The sequence below is a fragment of the Tenrec ecaudatus genome, chromosome 10 (genome assembly GCF_050624435.1).
Source record: "Tenrec ecaudatus isolate mTenEca1 chromosome 10, mTenEca1.hap1, whole genome shotgun sequence".
In the NCBI taxonomy this organism is placed as follows: Eukaryota; Metazoa; Chordata; class Mammalia; order Afrosoricida; family Tenrecidae; genus Tenrec; species Tenrec ecaudatus.
Genome location: NC_134539.1, coordinates 77,224,300 through 77,246,722, shown reverse-complemented (window position 1 = coordinate 77,246,722; position 22,423 = coordinate 77,224,300). Strand labels below are relative to the sequence as shown.

The 22,423-nt window shown below is 42.7% G+C and overlaps 1 protein-coding gene across 9 annotated transcripts in view; it reads right to left on the bottom strand.

Moving 5' to 3' along the window:
* The window catches only part of FNBP1 (formin binding protein 1), a 163,912-nt gene that overhangs the window by 28,830 nt on the left and 112,659 nt on the right, over positions 1-22,423 (bottom strand). For 3 of the 9 annotated variants that reach the window (XM_075560639.1, XM_075560637.1, XM_075560638.1), the window contains exons 8-11: positions 21,323-21,469; positions 8,789-8,986; positions 7,740-7,922; positions 1,241-1,255 (exon numbers count right to left, since the gene is read on the bottom strand). In XM_075560639.1, the coding sequence (XP_075416754.1) occupies positions 1,241-1,255; positions 7,740-7,922; positions 8,789-8,986; positions 21,323-21,469 (543 nt within the window). The remainder of the gene's footprint in view (positions 1-1,240; positions 1,256-7,739; positions 7,923-8,788; positions 8,987-21,322; positions 21,470-22,423) is intronic. The other 6 variants (XM_075560642.1, XM_075560643.1, XM_075560640.1 and 3 more) reach the window with 3 other exon arrangements.

Here is a 22,423-nt window from a genome sequence, read left to right as displayed (position 1 = left end):
ACAAATTGGCATTAGCACCTTCTTTGACATTATTAATTTTAACGCCCAAGCTGCTTTGTGTGTGTGCGTGCAACTACGCACGAAGATAATGGTTATTTGCTTCCAAGTAATGGCTTAAAGCAGCAATTCAACTCCAAGTTGGCAAAACATATTTCAAGTAGAAAGATACTGCTAGTGGCATCACCTCTTGCTGCTGGCATACCAGCAGAAGGACAAAGGGCAAAAAGGTCGCCTGGCATCTAGGAAAACTGTTCTTGAGAGTTTATTTCCATCTCCGGAGCGTTTTGTTTAGGGCTAAGCCAGTTGTCAAACACTGCATTGGGTTGGGAAAGAATATATATCCATATCCATGTATGTAATGACATATACATATATACATGTACATATGAGAAGACCCATCAAACACTATCCTTAGTTATCAACAGTGATTATCTGATTTCAAAATTGCCACCGTTTATCATTGTCCATTCTTTCAGGATGCCACCTGAGGAATTTGAAAACATTATGTAATGGATACATATCTAGAGTACAGTTATGAGTTATACTGGTTAAGAGTTTCTTTTAATGAATTTTTTTATTAGTCTGATTACTCACCAGAGTGGCAAAGTTAAGTAAAAACAACACAATAACAACAGTACATCATTCTAGGAAGGCTTAGGAGGTGCTCTTCGGTGTTCATAAAATCACCGTGTGGCCTCTTCAGTGATTTGTACGCAAGGCACCCATACGTTTACATGGCACCTGAGAACTTTGCTGCGTGTGTTTCAGTTCTCAAAGACTGCCTCACCCGGGAGTGGCCCCACAGGGTGGCATCATGCCTGCAGGCTCCCTCTGGATCCCAGCTGCCTCCATCCATCTCTGTGGCTCCCAGGGAAGCAGCCTTCAATTATTGAATTTATTTTTATTTAGAATGAATGTGGTAGGCAAAACCCTACAACGTGGAGTACTTATGGAAACAATTGAGCAACATCTGTCAGCCTCTTAAAGCCCCAACAGTAAAGGAGAGCCAAATTATGAGTTAAGTGTTAATTTTCTTAGCAGCTTTAAAAGATTTAAGATTCCCCGCTAGCAGATGCTGGGCCTTTGTATTCAAAGGTCTAGCTGCGAAACACCAGGGAAGCACACTTAAGAAGCACAAAGCAACAGTTCGTTTGGGAGGGAGGGCCACTAGCACAGCACCCACAGAACACAGCGCAAAACCCGGTTAGACTCTGGACATGCAGGGAGGACTTGTGCTTACCAGCTTGAGAGAAAGCTTTCCGTGAAAATGGAAGGGGTAATGGGAGATAAAAGAGAGAAAGAGAAAACAACAGTGCATGAGAAGAAAAGGGACTTCATCAGTTCTGCATGATTCACATGACACAGGAGTTCACCTGTCACTCTGTGGAGATGGCTAGGAGCAAATCTGTGCAAAAGTTCACAAGAGAGGCTGACCCCTGAGGAAACCTGTCGGCTGCCACACTGCCAGAGCACTGGTTAAAAAATAAATAGCCCAGGACTCTTTTTACTCGCCAAAATGTCCCACTTTACGCAGGCTGCAAGAGTCTGAGCATCCATTTCTACCATGGCGCACGGGCAATGTTTTTATCATAAGGAAATTTAATAAATATGCACATTGCGGTTCTTAAAGGCATTATGACAAATCCCTCAGATTAGCGGATCGGTAACCAAGAAGATGCTCTATAGCTCAAAACGCCTCTCGGCATGAGGCTGGGGGTAAAGGCCCCTGCTCTGATCCACCTGCAGGTTCACAGTACCAGGGACTACCTCTTGCTGGGAGGAGAGTGGCCTTCAGAGGCCTTACCAACGAGGAGGGGGGCGAGAGGGAGGGGTGTGTGTGTTAAGGTCTTTCATGAAAACTGATGGGTGCAATGCTGCTGCCCATGAAAGTTATCTTTACGAAAAGTGGAAGCCAACAAGCTCTTTCAATTACCCTGGGGGGCGCGCTTATTACAGATTTCCTGACAGTGATTGCAAAGGAAATATTCCATTCTTCACTAACAAGGGAATCTTGCTCAATGGCTACAATCTAGCCCAACCCACTGCAGCTGCCCGGATTCCGACTCATAATCACTCCACAGGACGGGGCAGAGCTGCTCCTTAGGGTGTCCCGGGCTGTGAGCAGAAAGCCTCATCTTTCTCCAGCAGGGACTCGGGGCAGCAGCCAAACATTTTTAACCCCTGTCCCACCAGGTCTCCCCCTCTCACTCTAAGAAAGTACTTTAAGAGCATGAGTGCAAGACACACGTGCTCAGTGGTTACAAGTCCTAGAAGCCATTCAGACAGCACTAAAGAAAGTATGCTTGGGCTTTAACTTAGAAGCAGGAACTCTAAAACTCTTTAACTAGGCTTAAAAAAAAAGAAGCAAATTCTGAATTTCAGATTCAATCACAGTTGGCACGTCTTTGTAAATAGGCATTAGGCTTTCCCAGAAATTGTCCTTGTGGGTAAAGAAGAGGCTTTTATAGAAAGAAATAACAAGATAGACTTTTGGATGAAGGGGCGCACACAGCCATGTTTGTGACTGTTCTGATCCGGCAGGCTTCACTGGGTCCGGGAGCCTCCCTGTGAACTTTCCCAGAGATCTGCTCACCCCGGTGTGAGGTCTTTGTACATACAGACAACACTTATGGTGCGTAGCAGAAAACTGTCTGAGGATGTCCCTGCCAAGCTCACTTCCTACACACTTTCTCCCACATTATCATCAAAAAGTGGCTGATCTGAAGAATCAACATCTGAATTAGGTAAACTGTTAGCTCTATCTCCAGCTACTTCCGTTACTTGAGGTGAAATATATATAAATATAGAGATCTTTGGTTTTTTTTCTTTAGACATTCCCAAGATACTCAAACATCAAAACTAGAGCACAGGAATATTCCTACTTCATGATGACGGCAAGCCATTAAGACTGAAAATAAAAATGCCATTGAGAATGGGGAAGCTCTGAGAATTTTAAGCTGAATTCAACGTGCTGCTGCAGCGGGGGACAGTGCTGATCGGCGACAGGACGCACCATCAGGGCACACATGGCATGTTCTTCATACGATTGTAGAGCTGCTTTCAGGTGTGAGTGAGCCAGCCAATGAGACTGCTTCAAAGTAGACACCTGATCATATGCTACAAGAATAGTTGTACTTTAAAAAAACAAAAGAATTGTACCGGCTTCCCTGAATGCATTGCTAGACACCTGAAGGACCAAGAAGCTGTCAGTGTCAGGCGACAATTAAAGAACCTGGGGAGCCACAAGCGTCAATAACACATGAGGGAACACAGAGCCAGCAAGTCCATGTGTTATTGGACAGTCACAGGCACTAACCTCAAGTTCAAAGAAAGGGGACAGTAAAAACAAACACATAAGCATATCTATTTACGGTCCAGGAAAAAGTCATGTTTATGCTCTACGAACGTGCTTATGCTTCGCGGGTTGTTTTGTTTTGTTTCTTTCTTGTTGTTCTCCAAGCTTTAGGCACATACATCCTGTCTGGGCCCGTTGGTTCCAAGGTGGGTGTGAGTAATTGAGCTAGACAACTGCAGTTGGCAGGAACCTCAATCTCCTGTGTCCACACTCTGCAGTTGGGTTGTATGGGGGAATTTCTGCCACTGAGTCAGACCCGGGCCCAGGGAAATCTTCTCAGATGGCACTCATAAGCCCTTGTCACATTTTTACCAGACCTAGAATGAAAAGGCGGGAAAACCAAGGCACACCAAATTCAAGCTTAGTTCCCTGGCGTTTTATCAGGGGGTCTGGTTCCCCTTTACATATGTAGTCTCGGGAGTAATATGGAATTCACACATTAGACTTTTTCTCCTTTCAATTACGAATTTCATTTCCCAGGTGGAAGCATAGCAGGGTACATCTGGGTCCCCAGTCTTGGTGGTCAATGGGGTTAGTGGCTGTGCCGTGACTGTATGACCTGGCTGACACAGGTAAACTTACAACATAGTCCCTAGCCTCAAAGGCATACGTGGGTTTGCCTATTGTCCTCTTCATGAGTTCTTTGTGAAAACAGAAAGACTGAGTCTGCCAATAATCAGCAAGAAAACAAGATAAAACAAGTAATATTAAAATAACCGTAAGATTGTAACATCGGACAAACAATTGGTAAGAATGTTCACGATCTCTTGATCAACCTTGACGGTAATTTGTCTGCATAACTCGCTCTAAAATATAGAAGGAAAAAAGAATGTCGATATTTCCGACTCAGAAGTCCCCTGCTCTGCCCAGAAGAAGAAATCTTATGTAAGACAATAATAAAATAGCAACTTGGCGATTGCAAACTCAGAACAAGTGACCTAGTTTCACTTTCTCTTGATTTACATCAAGATGAAATAACTGCTAATGCTCAGGTGCCATGCCAATCATGAAAGATCATTGATTAAGTCAGGTTGTTTTTGTTTTTAAACAAGTTATCAATGGACTTCCTTCCAATGGAACACTATTTTATCCTGTTTAAGCATCCAGACACAAAACCAGTTCTGCTAAGAAATGTGGACACAGGATCTATATTCTGATGATAGAAAGAGACGATTTAAATCAGGATGGGAAGGCTGCAAACCATGCCATGATAAATGTAACGACATTAAAATCATAGAAGGGGTATTCTCGTAGGTGCTTTTCCTAACTAAATTATTCTTGGCAGAGTTTTCCTAAATGAAATAGAATAAACCCGGTGGTTACAATGTTTATCGTTTTAGCCTTGGTCCTGTAAACCAGAGACCACCAGTGTGGAGATTGCTTTAAAGTCAAATTGATTTCCCCAAACTTGAGATTCATTTTTGAACTTCCTAATTTTACATCTATGATGTAGTTCTGCTTTCTTCTTTTTGCTCTTTAATTTATTTTCACTTTTATTTCCTGAAGAAAACGAACATTTAATCCTCAGAGCAGATTGACCAAGAATGATAACAGTAAAACCTTTTTCTATTTTCAAAGGCCTCTAGTGTGTGCATGTTTATCCTCAGAAAAACACACTCACCATTTAGGGAATTTTAAAAATCGCTAAAGTTTGCTGGGCATGGATTTGAGGACTAAGAAATGAAATTCATTTAGCTAATTATGGTTAAAAAAATAAGTCTCCCTTAAACAATCAACATAACCTGCTTTCCATTTCACTGCCTTCAGTTGTTCTGAAGTATTATAATAATTGTTCTAGGCACGTCCCCCCACCTCCCACACATTGAGCAATACGGACATTCTTTGATCTTTTCTTTTTTGTGTGTGTTATTTTAAATGAATCTTTTCTTAAACATTTAGAGAGCACCAGGAAACAGATTCAGAAGTCATGTGCAACAGACAGACTTTGAGAGGAACGAGTAGATATATAAACAAATGGTAAATCACCATGAATATTCAATATATTCCAAGATGAAGCTCCCAGAGACAAATACGGTGATATTAATTACAAAAATAATAAGTGAATGCTAAGGTAAAAGGTTTTAGACGTGACAGAGAGGGTTAACTGATGTATAATTAATCTACACCTTCATAGTCTGGCAAAAACACCCTGGTCACTTGTTAAGAGCTTCTATAAGTAAAAAATGGTATGAAGAGGGATGGAGAATTTTAAAAGCCAGCACTGACTGAGCCAGGAAGCTGCCTGTTCCTTAGCAAGGTCTAATAATAGAGCTCAGTGTGATCCATCACCCATGTTTGATGTCATCTGCTGATGTCTAACAATGGCTCTTAAAATATTTAGAAAATGGAATTTCTCATTCTTATCCCGATATGCTGGACAACCTAAAATAAGATAATTCCATTGATCAATGCCAACCAACTGTACGTATTCTTTGCAAAACACCAAAACCCATAAAAATTATCTTCCAAAAGGAATAGCACTCTTATGCAGACTGGAGAAAATACCATTGCCAGGTCAACAGTGACCACTGTTAGTCTCTTCCTAGCAACCAGCTGTTGTTGCCAAATCTAAAGACACACCTCATCTCGCTAATTAGTCATGGCCTGAGACATCTCCCCATGACAATGTGTCAGCTGACACTGGAGAAAACAAAATGTAGGAATGTTCCGTTCAGGACTAAGGCTGCCCTCCACCTTGTGAGCATGCCCAGCTTGTAAACCCTCAGGCTGGCACCTAGCTCTGGCTTTAATGATAATGACAGAGCAGTCGGTGGAGTGGAGTCAACTAACTGGGAACTGCCTGGAGATGGAGGAGAGGAGAAAAGCAAATGTGGTGTTTAGACAAGACAGCAGCCCATTAAAAGTACCTTGTAACTCCCACGGGACGAGATTAAGAAAACCTTACTAGATGTATTATGTACTAAATGCTTGTTCACTGGACTGTCACATTCATTATTCATCATAAGAAAGCGTTTGGGGAAGGCTTAGGTTAGACTGACCATTGAGATTTTTTTGATCATTTAGATTTATTCATGAGATTACAAATCACCTTAATGCAATCTCCCCCTTCCTGCCCCTCTCCTAACATTATCCAAAATGGCAGCTGCATTGGATTGTTGGGCCATTCCCAGCAAGCCCCCGGATGGAAGTACATCTGATTTTAGTGAAAAGGACAAATTTGAGTCTTAAGGACATCTGTGAATGGGTCAACTATATTATAATAGACTTTTCCTGTGAATATCATAGACTCTCAGCTTCCAAGGACTCAAATCTTGGCCATACATGTTCCTAGGCTGAGTTTAGGTACATCTTCAACTTCGTAAACCTTACTTTCTTTCTCCATAAAATAAGGAACTAATCTCACTGCCATCAGTCAATTCTAACTCAGCATGACCCGAAAAGGCAGGGTAGACCTGCCCCTTGAGTTTCTAAGACCGTACCTTTTTATAGGAGTAGCAATCTCCAACTTTCTCCCTAGGAGCAGGTGGTGGTTTTGAACTGCTGACTTGTAGTTAACAGCCCACCAGGGCTCCTTAGGACCTAATAGTACCAACGAGTGATTCATAGGGTGGCTGAAAAAGTAATGAGTGCATAGGGGAGAGTCTGGTACATACTAAGCACTCAGTAAATGCCAGCTGCTATTCTTATTTCATCACTTGAAAGTCAGTGCTGCATTATCTAGTCATGAGAAACCCCCTTAGCATCTTTCACCGACACTGCCGGTGATGCCACTGTGGTTTGGGGCATTTCCCCTTAAAACCCAAAGACACAGCTCAGAAAGAAGTATTAAGCCAATATGTTCTGATTATACCAAAACTCAATGCCATCCAGCTGATGCCAACTCACAGTGACACCCCCACCCCCCTTGTGGGTTTCTGAGGCTGTCACTCTTTACTAGAGTAGAAAGTCCCGTCTTTCTCCCAAGGAGTGGCTGGTCGAACTGCTGACCTTGCAGCTCACAGCCCAACTTGTAACCACTGCACAATCAGGACTCCTCCAGTTAGACAGTGGCTTCTAATTCCTCATAGGTTACCAGTTTTGGAAACAGAATCTAAGTTTCCTGTTTTGTTTGGTGGCAACATTTTAATGATTTAGACTTTATAAAGGGGAAGTGTGCAAAAGCCTTTCCAAGATGTACCAGAGACAAAAAAGAATTCAGGGCTTTTTCCTTCTATCCAGCATCCTCCCTTAGTTCTTTCTTCCCTTCCCATCAGGTCAGCCTTTTCCTCCCCAGCTACACTGTATCCCGAGCCCTTTTGTTGTTGCTGCTGCTGCTGTTATGGAGGACACAATGGCTTCATTCACAAACAAAGTAAGTTAAGCAGAGGACACATGCAACACCAGAGCGCTGGTCTCAGAGACAGGAGTCCCGAACAGAACTTACCCCTCGCTTTAGGCTCCGGAAGCAGTGGATTTTGGGTTTGGAGGTCATGAACTCGTTGAAGCGATGGGAGAGGGGTTCCTTTTGCTGCTTGGGAGACTGGGGGCCGTTGGGAACAGCAGAGGGTGAGGCAGAGGCAGGGGGAGGAGGGGGAGGCTGATGGGGGGATGTTAAAAGGGACATAAGCTACATGTAAGAGATGGAGCAGTGACAGAATAAAAAAAATCAGAAACAAGAAGACACAAAACAAAAATAAGCATCAAATAATATTTGAAATCCAAAGCAAGTAAAACACAATCAAATATTTCGGCCATGGTCCAAAAGAAAACATGGAGAATGTGTTAAATGAAGAATAGGATGAAAGTGGGAATTTTAGTAAGTAAGGCGACAGAAGAATTGCCAGAAATCTTTGACCAGAAGCTCATGCGGACCGTGGCATGCAAATTAGAGTTCTAATTAGGTATTCTACACCAGTTAGAGCCAGACGGGTAAATGACCTAAACTAACAGAGCTTGGTGGAAAGAAATGAAAGACCTGAAGTGCTATGGTGAGAGAGCAAGCCAGTCCTTTACAATTCAACATTAAAGCATTCTAATGTTAAAGCAGTAGTGTTGTCTTGGTCCTATTTTAGGGGTAAGGCTCTCATGCACCTATGTATCACTCTAGAAAAAGAAAGCGGAAAGTGTTCATGGACATACATGTTAACATGAATTCAAACCAAGTTATTAACCCGTGGCAGCCATTCAATCAGAGGTTCTGATAAATTGTTATTAAAATTCTTCATCAAATCCCCTTCCCTAGCCCAGGCAATCAGCGGTTTAGGAGACTCAGATGTGTAAGGAGGGATGCGACACAGCCACAAGGTCGGTAATCTGTTAGTGTGCATGACATGGGACAAGTGAAAATGCAGCTGTAAAAACACATGGCCACAGCTAGAAAACCACCACCAAAGAGAACTCCTGTCTTCAAAGGCGACAGCACACTAGCCTTTTGCATTCTGAAACGAAAGGCTTCAGTCTTGACTCATTTCACACTGGGTCGAACATCAGTACCTTGTTTTTCTTGATGAATGGCCATAACTTCCCCTTGGTTTTGCCACCAAATTTTAGCTCGGTTTTGCCTTCTCCCCTGGAGTTGGAAAGGCTGTTATTTGACACAGTACGCTTCATCGGTTGAGTAAAATCCTCAAATTCGATGTCACCGGGCGGCTCAAAGCCTGACTTGTAAGCTTCGATCACCAGCTGTGAATCCTGAAATCACACACGAATACATTCCAATCAGCGACTGGCATGGCGCGAGTGAGGACATGAGCTCATACAGATGATATTGCAGATTGAGAATAGGAGTTTTTTCCCCCTAGTAATGTTTTTCAGTGTTAGAATTCATCAAATTTCTAAAACAGCATCAAAAACTCCAAGAGACCTCTGTGAGGCCCTTTTGCCACATTTGGAGAAATGAATTCTAATGAAAAGCTACTTTACTAACAGTAGAAAAAAATCACTGGACAGCTATTATGTGACACGCTGGGAGATGCAGTAACAAAAACGCCTGGTTAGTACATACAAAGGCAAAGCAAAGAGTAACTACTCTCTTGGATGGGTGTGGGTTAGTAGCATTACTCTATTGCTTAATTTTTCTTTATATTTAATCAGGGATTGAATTATATTCTCAAAGATTGTGTCAATGTAGCTGGGCCATAATTCTAGGTGGTTTAGCAGTTCAGTAATGAGGTGATCCTTCCCCATAATGTGATCTGATATCCGTCAGCCAATCAACTGTAAACAGATTAAGGTGGCATGTAACACCTACCTAACTCAGGCCACACCCCTAATCTGACATAAGGGGAGTTTTCCAGAGGTATGGCTAGCACCCTCTTTTAGCTTGCGAGAAATAGGAGAGAGAATGGAGCAGAGGACGAGAGACCTAACTACCACCAAAACGGGAACTGGGAACAGAGCTCATCCTTGTGCCTGGAATTTCCTAGACCAGTGGTTTTCAACCTTCCTAATGCCACGACCCTTTAATATACAGTTCCTTATGTTGTGGTGACCCCCCAACCATAAAATTATTTTCATTGCTACTTCATAATTGTATTTTTGATACTTTTATGAATAATAATGTAAACTGTAATGTCTTTTCAGATGGTCTTAAGCGACCCCTGTGAAAGGGTTGTTCGACCCCCAAAAGGGTCACAATCCACAGGTTGAGAACCGCTGCTTTAGAGCCAACAGAGGAAGAAAGACTTCCCCCTAGTGTGAGCAGCCCGATTTTAGACTTCCAGCCTCCTAAAATGTGCAAGAAGAAATTTCTGTTGTAGCAGCACTACACAACTAAGAGGAATCCTGGTGGCTTAGTGGTTCCATGTGAGGCTGCTAACTGCAAGGTCAGCAGTTCAAAACCACTAGGAGAAAGATGGGGCTTTCTACTTCCCTAAAGGGTTCTAGTCTCAGAAACTCACAGAGGCAGATCTACTCCATCCTGTAGTGTCACTGGGAGCCAGCACTGGCAGGGTGAGACAACTAAGACATTCAGAATTGATTTAGCTCCTCCATTAGAATGTATGCTTTCTCTGTTGTTTTTTTTCTCTACCACACCCCTAGCACCTAGATGGTGCCAGATAATAACAGTATGTGAAAAAAGAAAGCAGAATAAATTCATGAAATGAGGGGCGAGCACTCTGCTAGGAACTCCTGGCCAACATCATCTCAGCAAGCTCTGACTCGGGAGGCGGCGACAAAAGCACATAAAGAAGATATGCTAGCTAGACAGCATGCTAGACAGGTCAATAGATGGATGTATACATAAAGTGGTACAAAGAAACACATGTGATTTGTAATAGCAATAGAACTCAATGACCAGCTGATTAAAACATTCTTTTAAACCAATGAAAGTAATTTGGAAAGATTTAAGGGTCTTAATATGGCGAGACTTAGTCTCATGTATTTTAGCATGTTGTCAGGAGAGACAAATCCTAAGAAGGATATGCTTGGTAAAGTAAAGGGGATGCAAAAAAAGAGGAAGCTTCCCCCCCCCCCAAAAAAAAATGATGAAGGCCCTTGACAAGATGGCTTGATACAGCGGCTGCCACCCTGGGCTCAGACATGAGTAACGGTGAGGATGGTGTAGGATTGTTGGTGCTTCCTTCTGCTGTGCACTGGGTGGCTGTGAGCTCAAAGCGACTGGTTGGCACTTAGCAACAACACGATGAGCTCACATTTCAATCATTGGTGTTAGTTGCTGGGAAGTGTGCCTTTGGCTCGTGGCAATTCTACATGAAATGTTGCCCAGTTCTGCACCTTTTCTCTGTGATCAGCTGCAAACCTAACCATTGCAATCCAGTTCTTATTAACCTATTTTTGGAGAGTGGAGTGCCAGGCCTTCCTTCCGAGTCCACGTTAACCTGGAAGCTCCGCTGCAACTTGCTCAGCATCAGAGCAACAGGCATGCCTCTTTGGGGGTGGCTACACATAAGGGGCACTGGTTAGAGTCAACCTGGGCCTCTGAAGGGAAGGCGAGATGTCTATTACTGAACCTTCCCATGTTAATTAGCTGTAGCTCTCTGTAGCATTTAATGTGTAGCTATGCCAGGGACGGTCACCTGTCTCTGGACATTCAATCACCCCTTCTCCTAAGTCACAAGAATCTGGATTTTAAGTTGGGCACATTGCCACCCAGCTGTTTTCTTCTCTTTTTGTCCAGCAGGATGTGGTCCCAGGACCAACTTCTGATCTATTCGTGCGCTTTAAGGAGGTCTTCAAATGGAAGCTCTGGGTCTATCTTCATATTCTGTGCTTGCTCCAGGAGTCAGATCACAAGTCAGAAGGTCACAGAATCGAAAGCTATAAACTGGGGAGCCTGGGTCCATGGAGACACCGTTAGAAATGTCTAAGCATCTTTGATGTGAGAGGAAAAAGTAAACCATCTTGTTTGAGAGACTACAGGAAGCTAAAACTTCATGAGCAGATTCGGTCCCGTCGTCATGATAGGAGTGGCACATCTTTCTCTCCAAAAGCTGTTGGGGTGGTCTAGACCAGGGGTGTCAAACTGCTCTAGACTGCTAACCTTTCAGTGGATTTGAACCATCGATCTTATGGACAGCTGCTGAGCATTGGACTACTGGGGCTCCTTCCATTAAAATTAAGTTGATAAACCAGTTTGAACTTTGAAGTAATTAGGGATTTTAAAATGAACTCAAGGAGGGAGAGGGCATTCAGTTTGTTTGGGGGCAACAGGCCTAGTAGTGGTCTAGCCCTCTGTGGTCGTTAGTTTATTGTGCCAACCTGGCCAATAACTACATGTGGGGTTAATTGAAAGGCGGAGGGATAAATGGCTCAGTGAGGCTCGCCTTTCGAGTTCTCTGGTTTCTTGCTTTCTGATGGTTGGACCAGGTGCAGCTGCCTTAGCCAGTTCCCTGTTTCAGCTGGCAAGGCTCACTTCCTGCAAAACGTCCCTGAGGATAAGCCGCATGAACCTACCCTGATGCAGCCCTGGGTGCTGGAGCAGCCGTTTGGAGACCCCTGCCAGCGCTGAGATGCTTACACGGTCACTGACTCAGCTTTCCTCCTGTAGTTGGCGTCATAGTATGTGTTTTGTGAAATGGAGGAGTACTTTGTGAACTGGTGTCGGACAAATGGGCTAATGTTGGATTTGTGGGCTTGGGCAGCACTGGGTTGGGATGTTTTCTTGATGTGCACTTAACCATTATCTAAAACTCTCTCTTATACATGAGTGTCTGTGGATTTGTTTCTCTAAAGTACCTAGACTAACACACCCTCTATTATCTCATCACTCAATAAAATACCATCCCTCAAGCATATTCTGCCTACCACCCTTTCCTACTTCACTCTCCTCAAACACTAACCATGTTTGTAAACTCTAAACAGTCTCTCTTTTCTTTGTCATCTCTCTCCTCCTTCAGAAGTGTGCCTGGAACCTGTGAATGAGTGAGGCCAGGCAAACATGTGCCAGACAATAGACAGGGCTTAAAAGTAAAATTATGGCAGAGTTTAGAAAAGAGAACACAGGCTTCAGCGCCAGTCAGTCAGATTGACTATGCGCCCTGGACAAGACCAGAGCCTCTCTGAGCTCCCAGTTCTTCTTAGCAGGTCAATGTGAGGACCACAGGCCTAGAAAGAAGCAATTCACTCTACCCAAAGATGTTGCTCTTTATCTCTGGTTTTGGAAGGTATTCTCTAAACTCTAGGGATCTCCCCATTGACTGGAGTCTTTTGTTCATCATGGAGGAGCTCCAGAGTACACCTAAGAGGCTATGCTAATGAAAGAGTCTTGCTGGCCGTGTTCGGTGGCCTCCTATAGGAAGTTGGGAGGAAATGGGCATGCTCCAATTCAGTGCCCCTCCCACCTACCCCCCGCCAGGTGGACACTGTATACCCTGGGTAGCCCAAACTAGGCTCAGGCTCATGACCCCACCCAGATGGGCTTAATTCAGCCAATGGGGTCGACCAATGCCATCAACCACGCTTCCCCTGCCAGAGGCTTTAAATATCCTGGCAGGGGGAAGGCCCTTCTTTTCTCTGTAGGAGTCCTCCTCCACCTGGGCTCACTCCTCCTGCATATGCACCCACTCCAGGCCTATTGGGGCCACCGCCTCTCTTCTCTCTTTGACCCCACTCTGCTCCTGGTCAGTGGCAGGTCGGAGAGCATTCTCTCCTCTCTTTTCGAAGGGGAGGGCATCTATAACTTGAGCTCAACCACATGGACAGTGGTGGAACTCAAATCAGTCGTACTTAACAAACCCCAAGAAAAACTCTACAGCCAAGCTCAGGTGAGCTTCCTGGTTGTGATAGGCATCAACGAGTAACATGCAAGCTCTATGCTGGAGCCTTCCTACACGGCATGCTCTGTTCCCTTTCATTCCCCTCCTTTTTGCTCTAATGGAACTGCATGTGTGGCACTTTTCTGAGTTCTGTGAGTCCTCCTGGCGAATTATCAAGCACTAGGGAAGCAGTGAAGACATGCAAATTTGTAGCCAGCGAGTCAGAATAAAAGGGGGCCTTGAGGTCCCTGTGCTTGAAGCTGGTGTTTCAAGTGGGAATTTCCAAATGTGTCGATAGCATGTTGACATGAGGGCTCCACTGGGAAGAGTTGGTAGTCTGGAACACTGTGCCCTTATAACTTGAGATTATGGCAGAGATTGCTGGGACTGAACTCACTTCTGCACTAGAAAATCATTTCCAATCCAATGGGCAGCATTTGCCCAAGAACAGTGGCTCATGAAAGAAAGAGGAATAGTGGCTACTGTCAATCGAGCCGCATTTGCAGATGATGTCAGAAGGTAGCCACAGCTACGTCAATGTGCAAGTGAGTCTGGAGACAGAAAATCTGGATGCCAGCCCTGAGAGGGAATATGGTGCTCTGACAGTGTGTAGATCACTTAGGGAGTAAGTGTGAACAGTAAAGGTCTGAGCACTGAATTGTAGTGCACCTGACTCTTAAATGGCTGGAAGAAGAGTAACAAATGGAGACAGGCCAACAAGGAGGGTAAATGTCATTACAGTGTGATTTCTTGGAGCCAAGCTAATAGTTTAAGCATGATGAAAACTTACAAGAAACTCTTAGATGTAAGAGCATGGATTTCATTGCCAAAATAGAAATTTAAGTAATCTAATAGAAAACAAGATTCCTATAATGAGAGGAAACAAACAAATCATAAGTCTAAAATTTCCCAGATAAAACTGATAGCACAAAACCATCATTAAAGGCTAACCTTATGAAATCATGAATGTTCAAGCAAAGAGATATTTTGAGCTTTTGCTATCTCCCTGCCATTGGGTTGATTCCAATACATCGTGACCCTATAGGACAGAGAACTGGCTCTGTGGGTCTCCGAGACTAAATCTGTACAGGAGTAGAAAGCCTCATCTTGCTCCTTCAGAGTGGCTGGTGGTTTCAAACGGCTGACCTTGTGGTTAGTAGGACGAGTAACCCACTATACCACCAGGTCTCTTAGCTTCTAATATGAGAAAATGAAGTCAATCTCACTGTAGATTTTTATTAACCTCCCTGGCAGTAATCCTCAGTGTGGCTCAGGGTAAATGTTAATTGTCAGGAGCGGTAACCCCAAGCCACACTTGGGATTACACTGCAGAGAAGTCCCTTAACTGCTCCCCAGTCCAGCGGTATCCTCCGCTATGATTGCAGAGCGATCTGACTTCCTCTTTCCGATCAGTTCTGCTCTCTGCTTACAGTGTTGCTGCATGGGTGCGGAACTGGGTGGGAAATTAAAAACTGCAAGTCTAAAAGGGAGGGGAAAATGATGGCAGGGGCTCAAGTGGAGAGCAAATGTTTTGAGCATGATGAGGGCAATGAATGTACAAATGTGCCTTACACAATTGATGTATGTATGGATTGTAAGAAGAGTTCATGAGCCCCTAATAAAATGATTTTAAAATGTTTAAAAAAATTGAAAATGATGGCAACATATGTATAAATATGCTTGATACAATTGATGTATGGAATGTAATAAGAGCTTTAAGAGCCCCAATAAAATTATTTTTAATAAATACACACACACACACACACACACACAAAGAGTGATACAGTGTAACCTGTAATGATTACATTGTATTAAAGCAAATCACCTCAGATTTGCCCCTAGATTAGTCTCCTGTCCTTTTACTATCATTTGGAAAAATTTTTGTCTGGAAATTTTTTGTCCATGGCATCAAAAAAATGTCACTTTAGCACAAAAGGAGTTTTAGACCAGAAAGATGACAGCGACAGTGACTTAGAATTACCCGCAGAATTGAGCAATAGCGGTTCATGGGGAAATTCATCATCCGACACTGACACCGATCAGGTAAGTGACGACAGTGATGATTCCGCACCTGAGCTCAGCAATGTGTGAACTTGGTGCTCTATTGTCTGCGGTATGGATCAGGCAGCTCCCCAAGATTCCCATTTACTGGAGCACCTGGTCTGAAAGTAGACGTTGACCACAACAACCCTTTGGTGTACCTACAATTATTTCTGACCGATGAGGTCATTGAAAAAACTGTTACGGAGACAAACCAGTACAAAGAGCAACAATCCACTACTCTGCTTCATAAGTTTTCAAGAAGCAGAAAGTGGGAGCCAGTGAACAAAGATGACATTTGGAAATTTCTGGGCCTAATAATACTTCAGGGAGTGGTGGGGAAACCCCTGCAGAAATGGTATCGGACCCACAATAAATTACTTGCAACTCCATTTTTTGGCACCATCATGTCAGAATACAGATTTTCCCTGATTATGAAATTGTTTCACTTCACAAACAATGAAGAATTTGGGTACAAAATTACATAATTAGAATGCCAAGGAGGTTAAAGCTAGAAGTCAACAAAGCTAAAAGAAAAGTCAATGTTCACATATAGGTGACCTGAATTTTGACCTGACCCATTACTACTACTTCTCTTTAAAGGCCACTACAGTCTTCATTTGTGCCCACTTGGCTTTTAAAATAGGGCAATCAAGGAAAGCCTCCCTGAAACAATTTCTTGATTTCCTAGTATGACCCAGGCATTTATAACACCCAAAAAACTGACCAAAGATGCACAGAAATGGCTATCCCACAGTGATAAGGAACTGGAATGTGAAGACTCAAAATATCTCACTGCCATCCACTTGATGATGACTCAACACAACCCAACAGGCCGGAGGAGAACTGCTCTTGTGGGTTTCCGAGACTATGACTCTTTATAAGCTTTCTATAGAAAGTCTCATCTTTCTCCTACAGAACAGCTAGTGGTTTTGAACTGCTGACCTTTCGGTGAGCAGTCCACATGCATAACCCACTACGCCAACAGGGCTCCTTAATGTGAAGGCTATTGGAATGGAAAACCTTGACTTAATGAGTCCAGCACCAGTGACATAGAACTCACATATCTCTAGACCAATAATTCCAGCAGAAGCACTGTTTCTCCTTTGAGATACCTAAAAATAACAGAATCAGCAAATGAGGAAATTTTCAGGTCAAGAAAAAGGTATCTCCCTCATCTGGATGGTGCGTCTTTATCTTGTCCTTATCCTGTTTAAGATTTAATAAATTTGCTCTTTAAATTATAAACAAAAGCAAAAGGTCAGAGTATATGAGACTACTAGTATAAAAAGTCAAGTAAAGGTTCACACTACAAGAAGCATTCTTTGACAGTTACCCTGGGTCATCAGAGGAAAGAATAAAAGTCACAAGTGTGTCTCTTATCTTTAACCTCGGAAACTTCTCAGTGTCTTCCCCGACTGCCATCATTTTTTTGCCCACCCTCCTTATTGTATATTGCTTTCCCTTTTATCCAAGCTAACATACCCACAAATACATAGATTGGACAGGACATCTGCTTACTGGTATGTATCTTTACTGCAAACACATTCATGAATGTGGCAGAACAAAGGGGAGATAATGTTATGAAAACCTCTTAGACATAACCAAACACTTTGAGGGAACCACCAAGTCAATTAGCATAGCATAGCATAGTTCACAAGAACAGTGTCTGGTGCAGTGGCAACTGGGATCTTAAAAGCTCGTAAGCAGCCATCCAAGGTACAAATGTTGGTCTCTCCCCATCTGGAAGATAGAATAAGTGATGAATATAAACAAATGGAAATAATCAGTCCAATGGGCTAATGGTCTGAACAAACATCAGTCTCCATAAATCTGAGACCAGAAGAACTTAGATCAGTGGTTTTCAACTTTCCTAATGCCACAACCCTTTAATACAGTTCCTCATGTTGTGGTGTCTCCCCAACTTAAAATTATTTTCGTTGCTACTTCATAACTGTCATTTTGCTACTGTTATAAATTGGGCGAACCCTGTGAAAGGGTCGTTTGACGCCCCCCAAGGGGTCGCGACCCACAGGTTGAGAATCACTGCCTTAGCTGGTGTCTGGCTACCACCCAGTACTCTGAAAAGGATCACATTAGAAGGTCCTGGATAGAATAGGAGAAAATGTGGAACAGAGTTCAAATTTATATAAGAGACCACACTTATTGATCAGAGAGAGACTGGTGAGACTCCAAGACTAGGCCTTTTAGTCACCCTTTGGGTATAGAACTGAATTCACTTCCGTGTTAGACTTAGCAGCCATTTAAAATCAATTGGCATAACCTAGTTCACAAAGACAATATCCTATATCCTACTTTGGTGCATCGCAACTGGTGAAAGTTCACAAGCAGCCATCCAATGTGTAACTACTGATAGCTCCCTGTTGGGATGGAAGAAGAGTAATGAAAATCAAAAGAAATGAGTTAAATTAGTAAATGGACTAACGAACAGTGTAAACATCACTCTCCACACCCCGAGACCAGAACAAGATGGTGTTCGGCTTCCACTACCAACTAATCTGAGAAGGATTATATTGGAAGGTCTTTGATAGAGTGGGACAAAAATGTGGTTCAAAATTCAAAATCATAAAAAGACCAGATTTACTGGTGAGATAGAGACTGCTGGAACTGTATTCACTTCCATGTTAGAATAATCGCCATTATCAGGCATCAAAGAACCCAAAATCCTATCACTGTGTGCTCACTTCCCCGGTAGGATCGCTGAAGACAAATGTGTCCATGAGCAAATGTGGTGAAGAAAGCTGATGGTGTCCGGCTATCAAAAGATAGCATCTGGGGTCTTAAAAGTTTGAAGGTAAACAAATGTCCATCTAGCTGAGAATCAACAAAGTCTACATGGAAGAAGCACACCAGCCTGTGTAATCATGAGGTGACAAAGGAATTTGGTATCAGGAATCAAAGAACAAAAAATCATATCATTGTGAATGAGGGAGAGTGTATATTGGGGACCCAAGGCCCATCTGTAGGCAACTGGACATCTTACAGAAGGGTCACAGGGAGGAGATGAGCCAGTCAGGGTGCAGTGTAGCAATGATAAAACATACAACTTTCCTCTAGTGCTTCCCACCCACTATCATGATCCCAATTCTACCTTACAAATCTGGCTAGACCAGAGGATGTACACTGGTATAGATAGGAACTGGAAACACAGGGAATCCAGGACAGATGATCCCTTCAGTGGTAAGAGTGGCGATACTGGGAGGGTAAAGGGAGGATGGGGTAGAAAGGGGGAACTGATTACAAGGATCTAATATAACCTCCTCCCTGGAGGAGGGACAACAGAAAAGTGGGTGAAGGGAGACGTCGGACAGTGTAAGATATGACAAAATAATAATAATTTATAAATTATCAAGGGTTCATGAGGGAGCAGGGAGCAAGGGGAAAATGAGGAGCTGATACCAAGGGCTCAAGTAGAAAACAAATGTTTTGAGAATGATGATGGCAACAAATGTACAAATGTGTTTGACACAATGGATGTATGTATGGATTGTGATAAAAGTTGTATGAGCTGTAAACTGAGGTCCCTTTAAGACCACACGAATGAAATTTACATCTCTGGGGCTGAGGACTGACAGTTGATGACCTGGCTGACCATTGGTTGGTGACCTGCCTTGGTGTTTGCTGCCTGTGCTGGGATAGCCTAGCTCTCTCTACAGAGGACCATCTGGTGGCCCTCAAGACTTGAAGAACTGTCAGTATCTCACAACTCTCTCACAGGAGTGAGTTGCACTGAGCCATTTGTACTGCTTTATAATTTAACTGTTCATTTCTTGTATTATATATCAACCTGTTTATAACTTAACTTCATTTCTTGTATTATATATCTATCTGTTTATAATTTAACTGTTCATTTCTTGTGTTATATATCTATCTTTATAAACATATAAAAAAAGTTGTATGAGCCCCCAATAAGATGGTTAAAGAAAAAAAAAAAAGAAGAATCAGCCTTTTAAGATCAAAAGGGCAGCATTCATTCACCCAAGGACAGAGAGAGGAACAGAAACAGGAAACATTGGGAAAAAAGTGGGCTAAGCGATGATATACTGAAAGGTCTGAGATGGATGAATTGGAATAAAACGTGTAGAAATCTAATGTCAATCTGATGATCTGCCTGATAAGCTTTCATCTCTATCACCATAAAAGTTTTATTCTTAAAAGATGAGTTTGAGCATTGTAGAAGAAATTTGGTTGATATAACAAAGTTCAGGGGGGATAAACCAGTTCAGAAGCATCAAAAATTTTTTCCCAAAAGTTAGCTGAAACCACGAAGAAAGGTATCCTAGACAAATATAAAGGGGCCTTCAAAAAGTTCATGGAGAAATGGAGCTTTCCCACAGCCTTTTTAAAGTAACTTTGTACGGTAGTAAGCAAAGAACTCTAAAAACAGTCCTGTGACCTGGGAGCTAGCCTTCTTACAAATATTTACCATTTCACACTGCACAGCACTCAAGCAGATTAGAGAGATAAACCTTTTACAGAGGTGACCCTACATTTCAATATGTATCAAATGTTCTGAGAGCTATGAAGCCTCTGTCTGCCAGCAGGTGATCTAGTACTGGCAAAACATAGCTTTGATCCTTTCCCTGGGGTCACGTTTGAAGAAGCCTTGGGGACAGAGAATAATTATGGTCTACTTTTTATGTGAAAGATTCGATTTTGGAAATGAATTCGTGTTTGTAAGAGCCAATGTTGGTGGTCGAGTTGGTATTTTTTGCTGTGAGAAATACATTTCTAGGAAACATATCCAAATTAATAGTATTGACCTTAGAGCAGTGGTGCTCAATCAGAGATCATTTTACTTTGCAGGAGACAGTTGCCAATGCTTGGAGACATCTTCGTCTGACGTAACTTAGGACTGCTAGGGGCCTCAAGGGAGTTGGGGCCAGCGGTCCTGTCAATCATCCTAATGAAGCACAGGACAACATGCCCTCCAGTTACCTGACCCAAAATGTCAGGAGACCCTAAAGCAGTGATTCTCAACCTTCCTAATGCCGCGACCCTTTAATACAGTTCCTCATATTGTAGTGAACCTCTTGTCATTTTGCTACTTCATAACTCATTTTGCTACTGTTAGGAATTGGCCGACTCCTGTGAAAGGGTTGTTCGACCCCAAAGAGGTCGCAACCCACAGGTTGAGAACTGCTGTCCTAAAGGAAACACTCAATCAGATTGCAAATTGGAGGGATTAGATGATGGGGCACTCAGGAAAATGGATTAAAAAACACACATATTCCAATTTATATCTGTACTGTCTCAGAAACCAAACTCACTCCCATCAAGTCAATGCTAATTCACGCCGGCGACTCTAAGGGTTTCTGAAAATAAGTGTTTAAGGAAGTAGCAAAGCCCAGTCTGTTTCCTGAGGAGCTGCTGGTGGTTTTGAACTGTGGACCAAGCAGATGGCAGCCCAACCCATAATCACTATACCACCAGAGCTCCTCTCTGTCTTAGAAAACTTACCACTAAAAATTTGTTCTCATGTAGGAAGTTAGAATCAATCAAAAAACACAGAAGACCCAATAAAAGAACTCTCAGTGGTGCTGCTACTGATGAGAAGTACTTGTGGTGACCACTACACGTCACCACCTTCCCTGCAATGACTGAATGAGGGCCTGGTGAAAGAGGGAGGGAGGAGGCAGAAGACCTTGATAGTCTGCAGCACGTCTGTGTCAGAAATGTACTTATTCATTTTGAAGAAAGGAGACACAAACACCTGGTTGTAAAATTAAGCCCTAGATGCAATACTTACGTTTTTCTGATCAATTGATTCAGCTGCCTTTACAATTCCATCCAAGCATTTGCCTATAATTGGTATCACCTGCCGATCAACCTCTGCATAAGTCTTCATCGATTCTCCGATTCGCACTATCCTCCTTTCCTCCATCTCTTGTATTTTCTGCAACATTAGATTACGTAGAGAATTTAACTGATAGCATTGTTACTCTAACAAGTTTTCCAGCAGGCAAGTGAAGCAACACAATGGAGTTAAAAGCTAGAACAACAGTAAATCTATTGGACCTTGACACTGATCAGTTGTAAACCTAATTACGAATTGTCAGGCTGTCCAAAATGTATACTCATGTCTATCTCAATGCCAGTAAACCCCTCACACTCAGCTAGCCTTATTATTAACACTTGATGATTTGACAAAACATTTCAAATATTTTCTCTATCTTTCATCTACTACTTTGTTTGTTCTTTACCAAAAGCCTGATTAGCTAGGTAGCTCAACTCAACCCAACCATGGCTTGGTAACTGAGATACTTTTTGGAAGACTTAAAAAAAAAATTCATTTATTTATTTTTAACAGTTTCACCAACATATAATTCACATATCATACATTTCAATAATTCATTTCCATTCCTAAGAGTTGTGAAACCATCACCCCAATTAATTCTAGGGCCTGCCCCCTTCCTGTAGCATGGCTGCTAGCCCCCCCACCCCCCCCCCCGTCCTGCCAGCCTCACCAGCCATGTCTGTTTGAGTGTCTTCAGCCAGCTGCTGTCTCTGGGAGTTCTTATTTGCTAATGTGTATATACACTGATGAAGAAAATATCAACAATGTGTGTGCTTAGCTGCACTCTACACTGGAGAAGACTCATAAGCGGGAGAATATTGATCTTTCCTCATGCTATTTCTGACAATATAAAGCATTTCCCCTTAGCCCAACAACATCAAGAGGAAAGAACCGTATGAGCGTTGTTGAAATCCTCGAGCTTAATGATACCCCTTCATTCCTTCCTCAAGTGAAGTTGGCATTTTTGCGATGCGTATGGTCCTTTTAGGAAAACAGCGTATTAATTCAAGAATCAGTTCTGAAACTGGCAAAGAATGATCTGAGGAGGAAGCC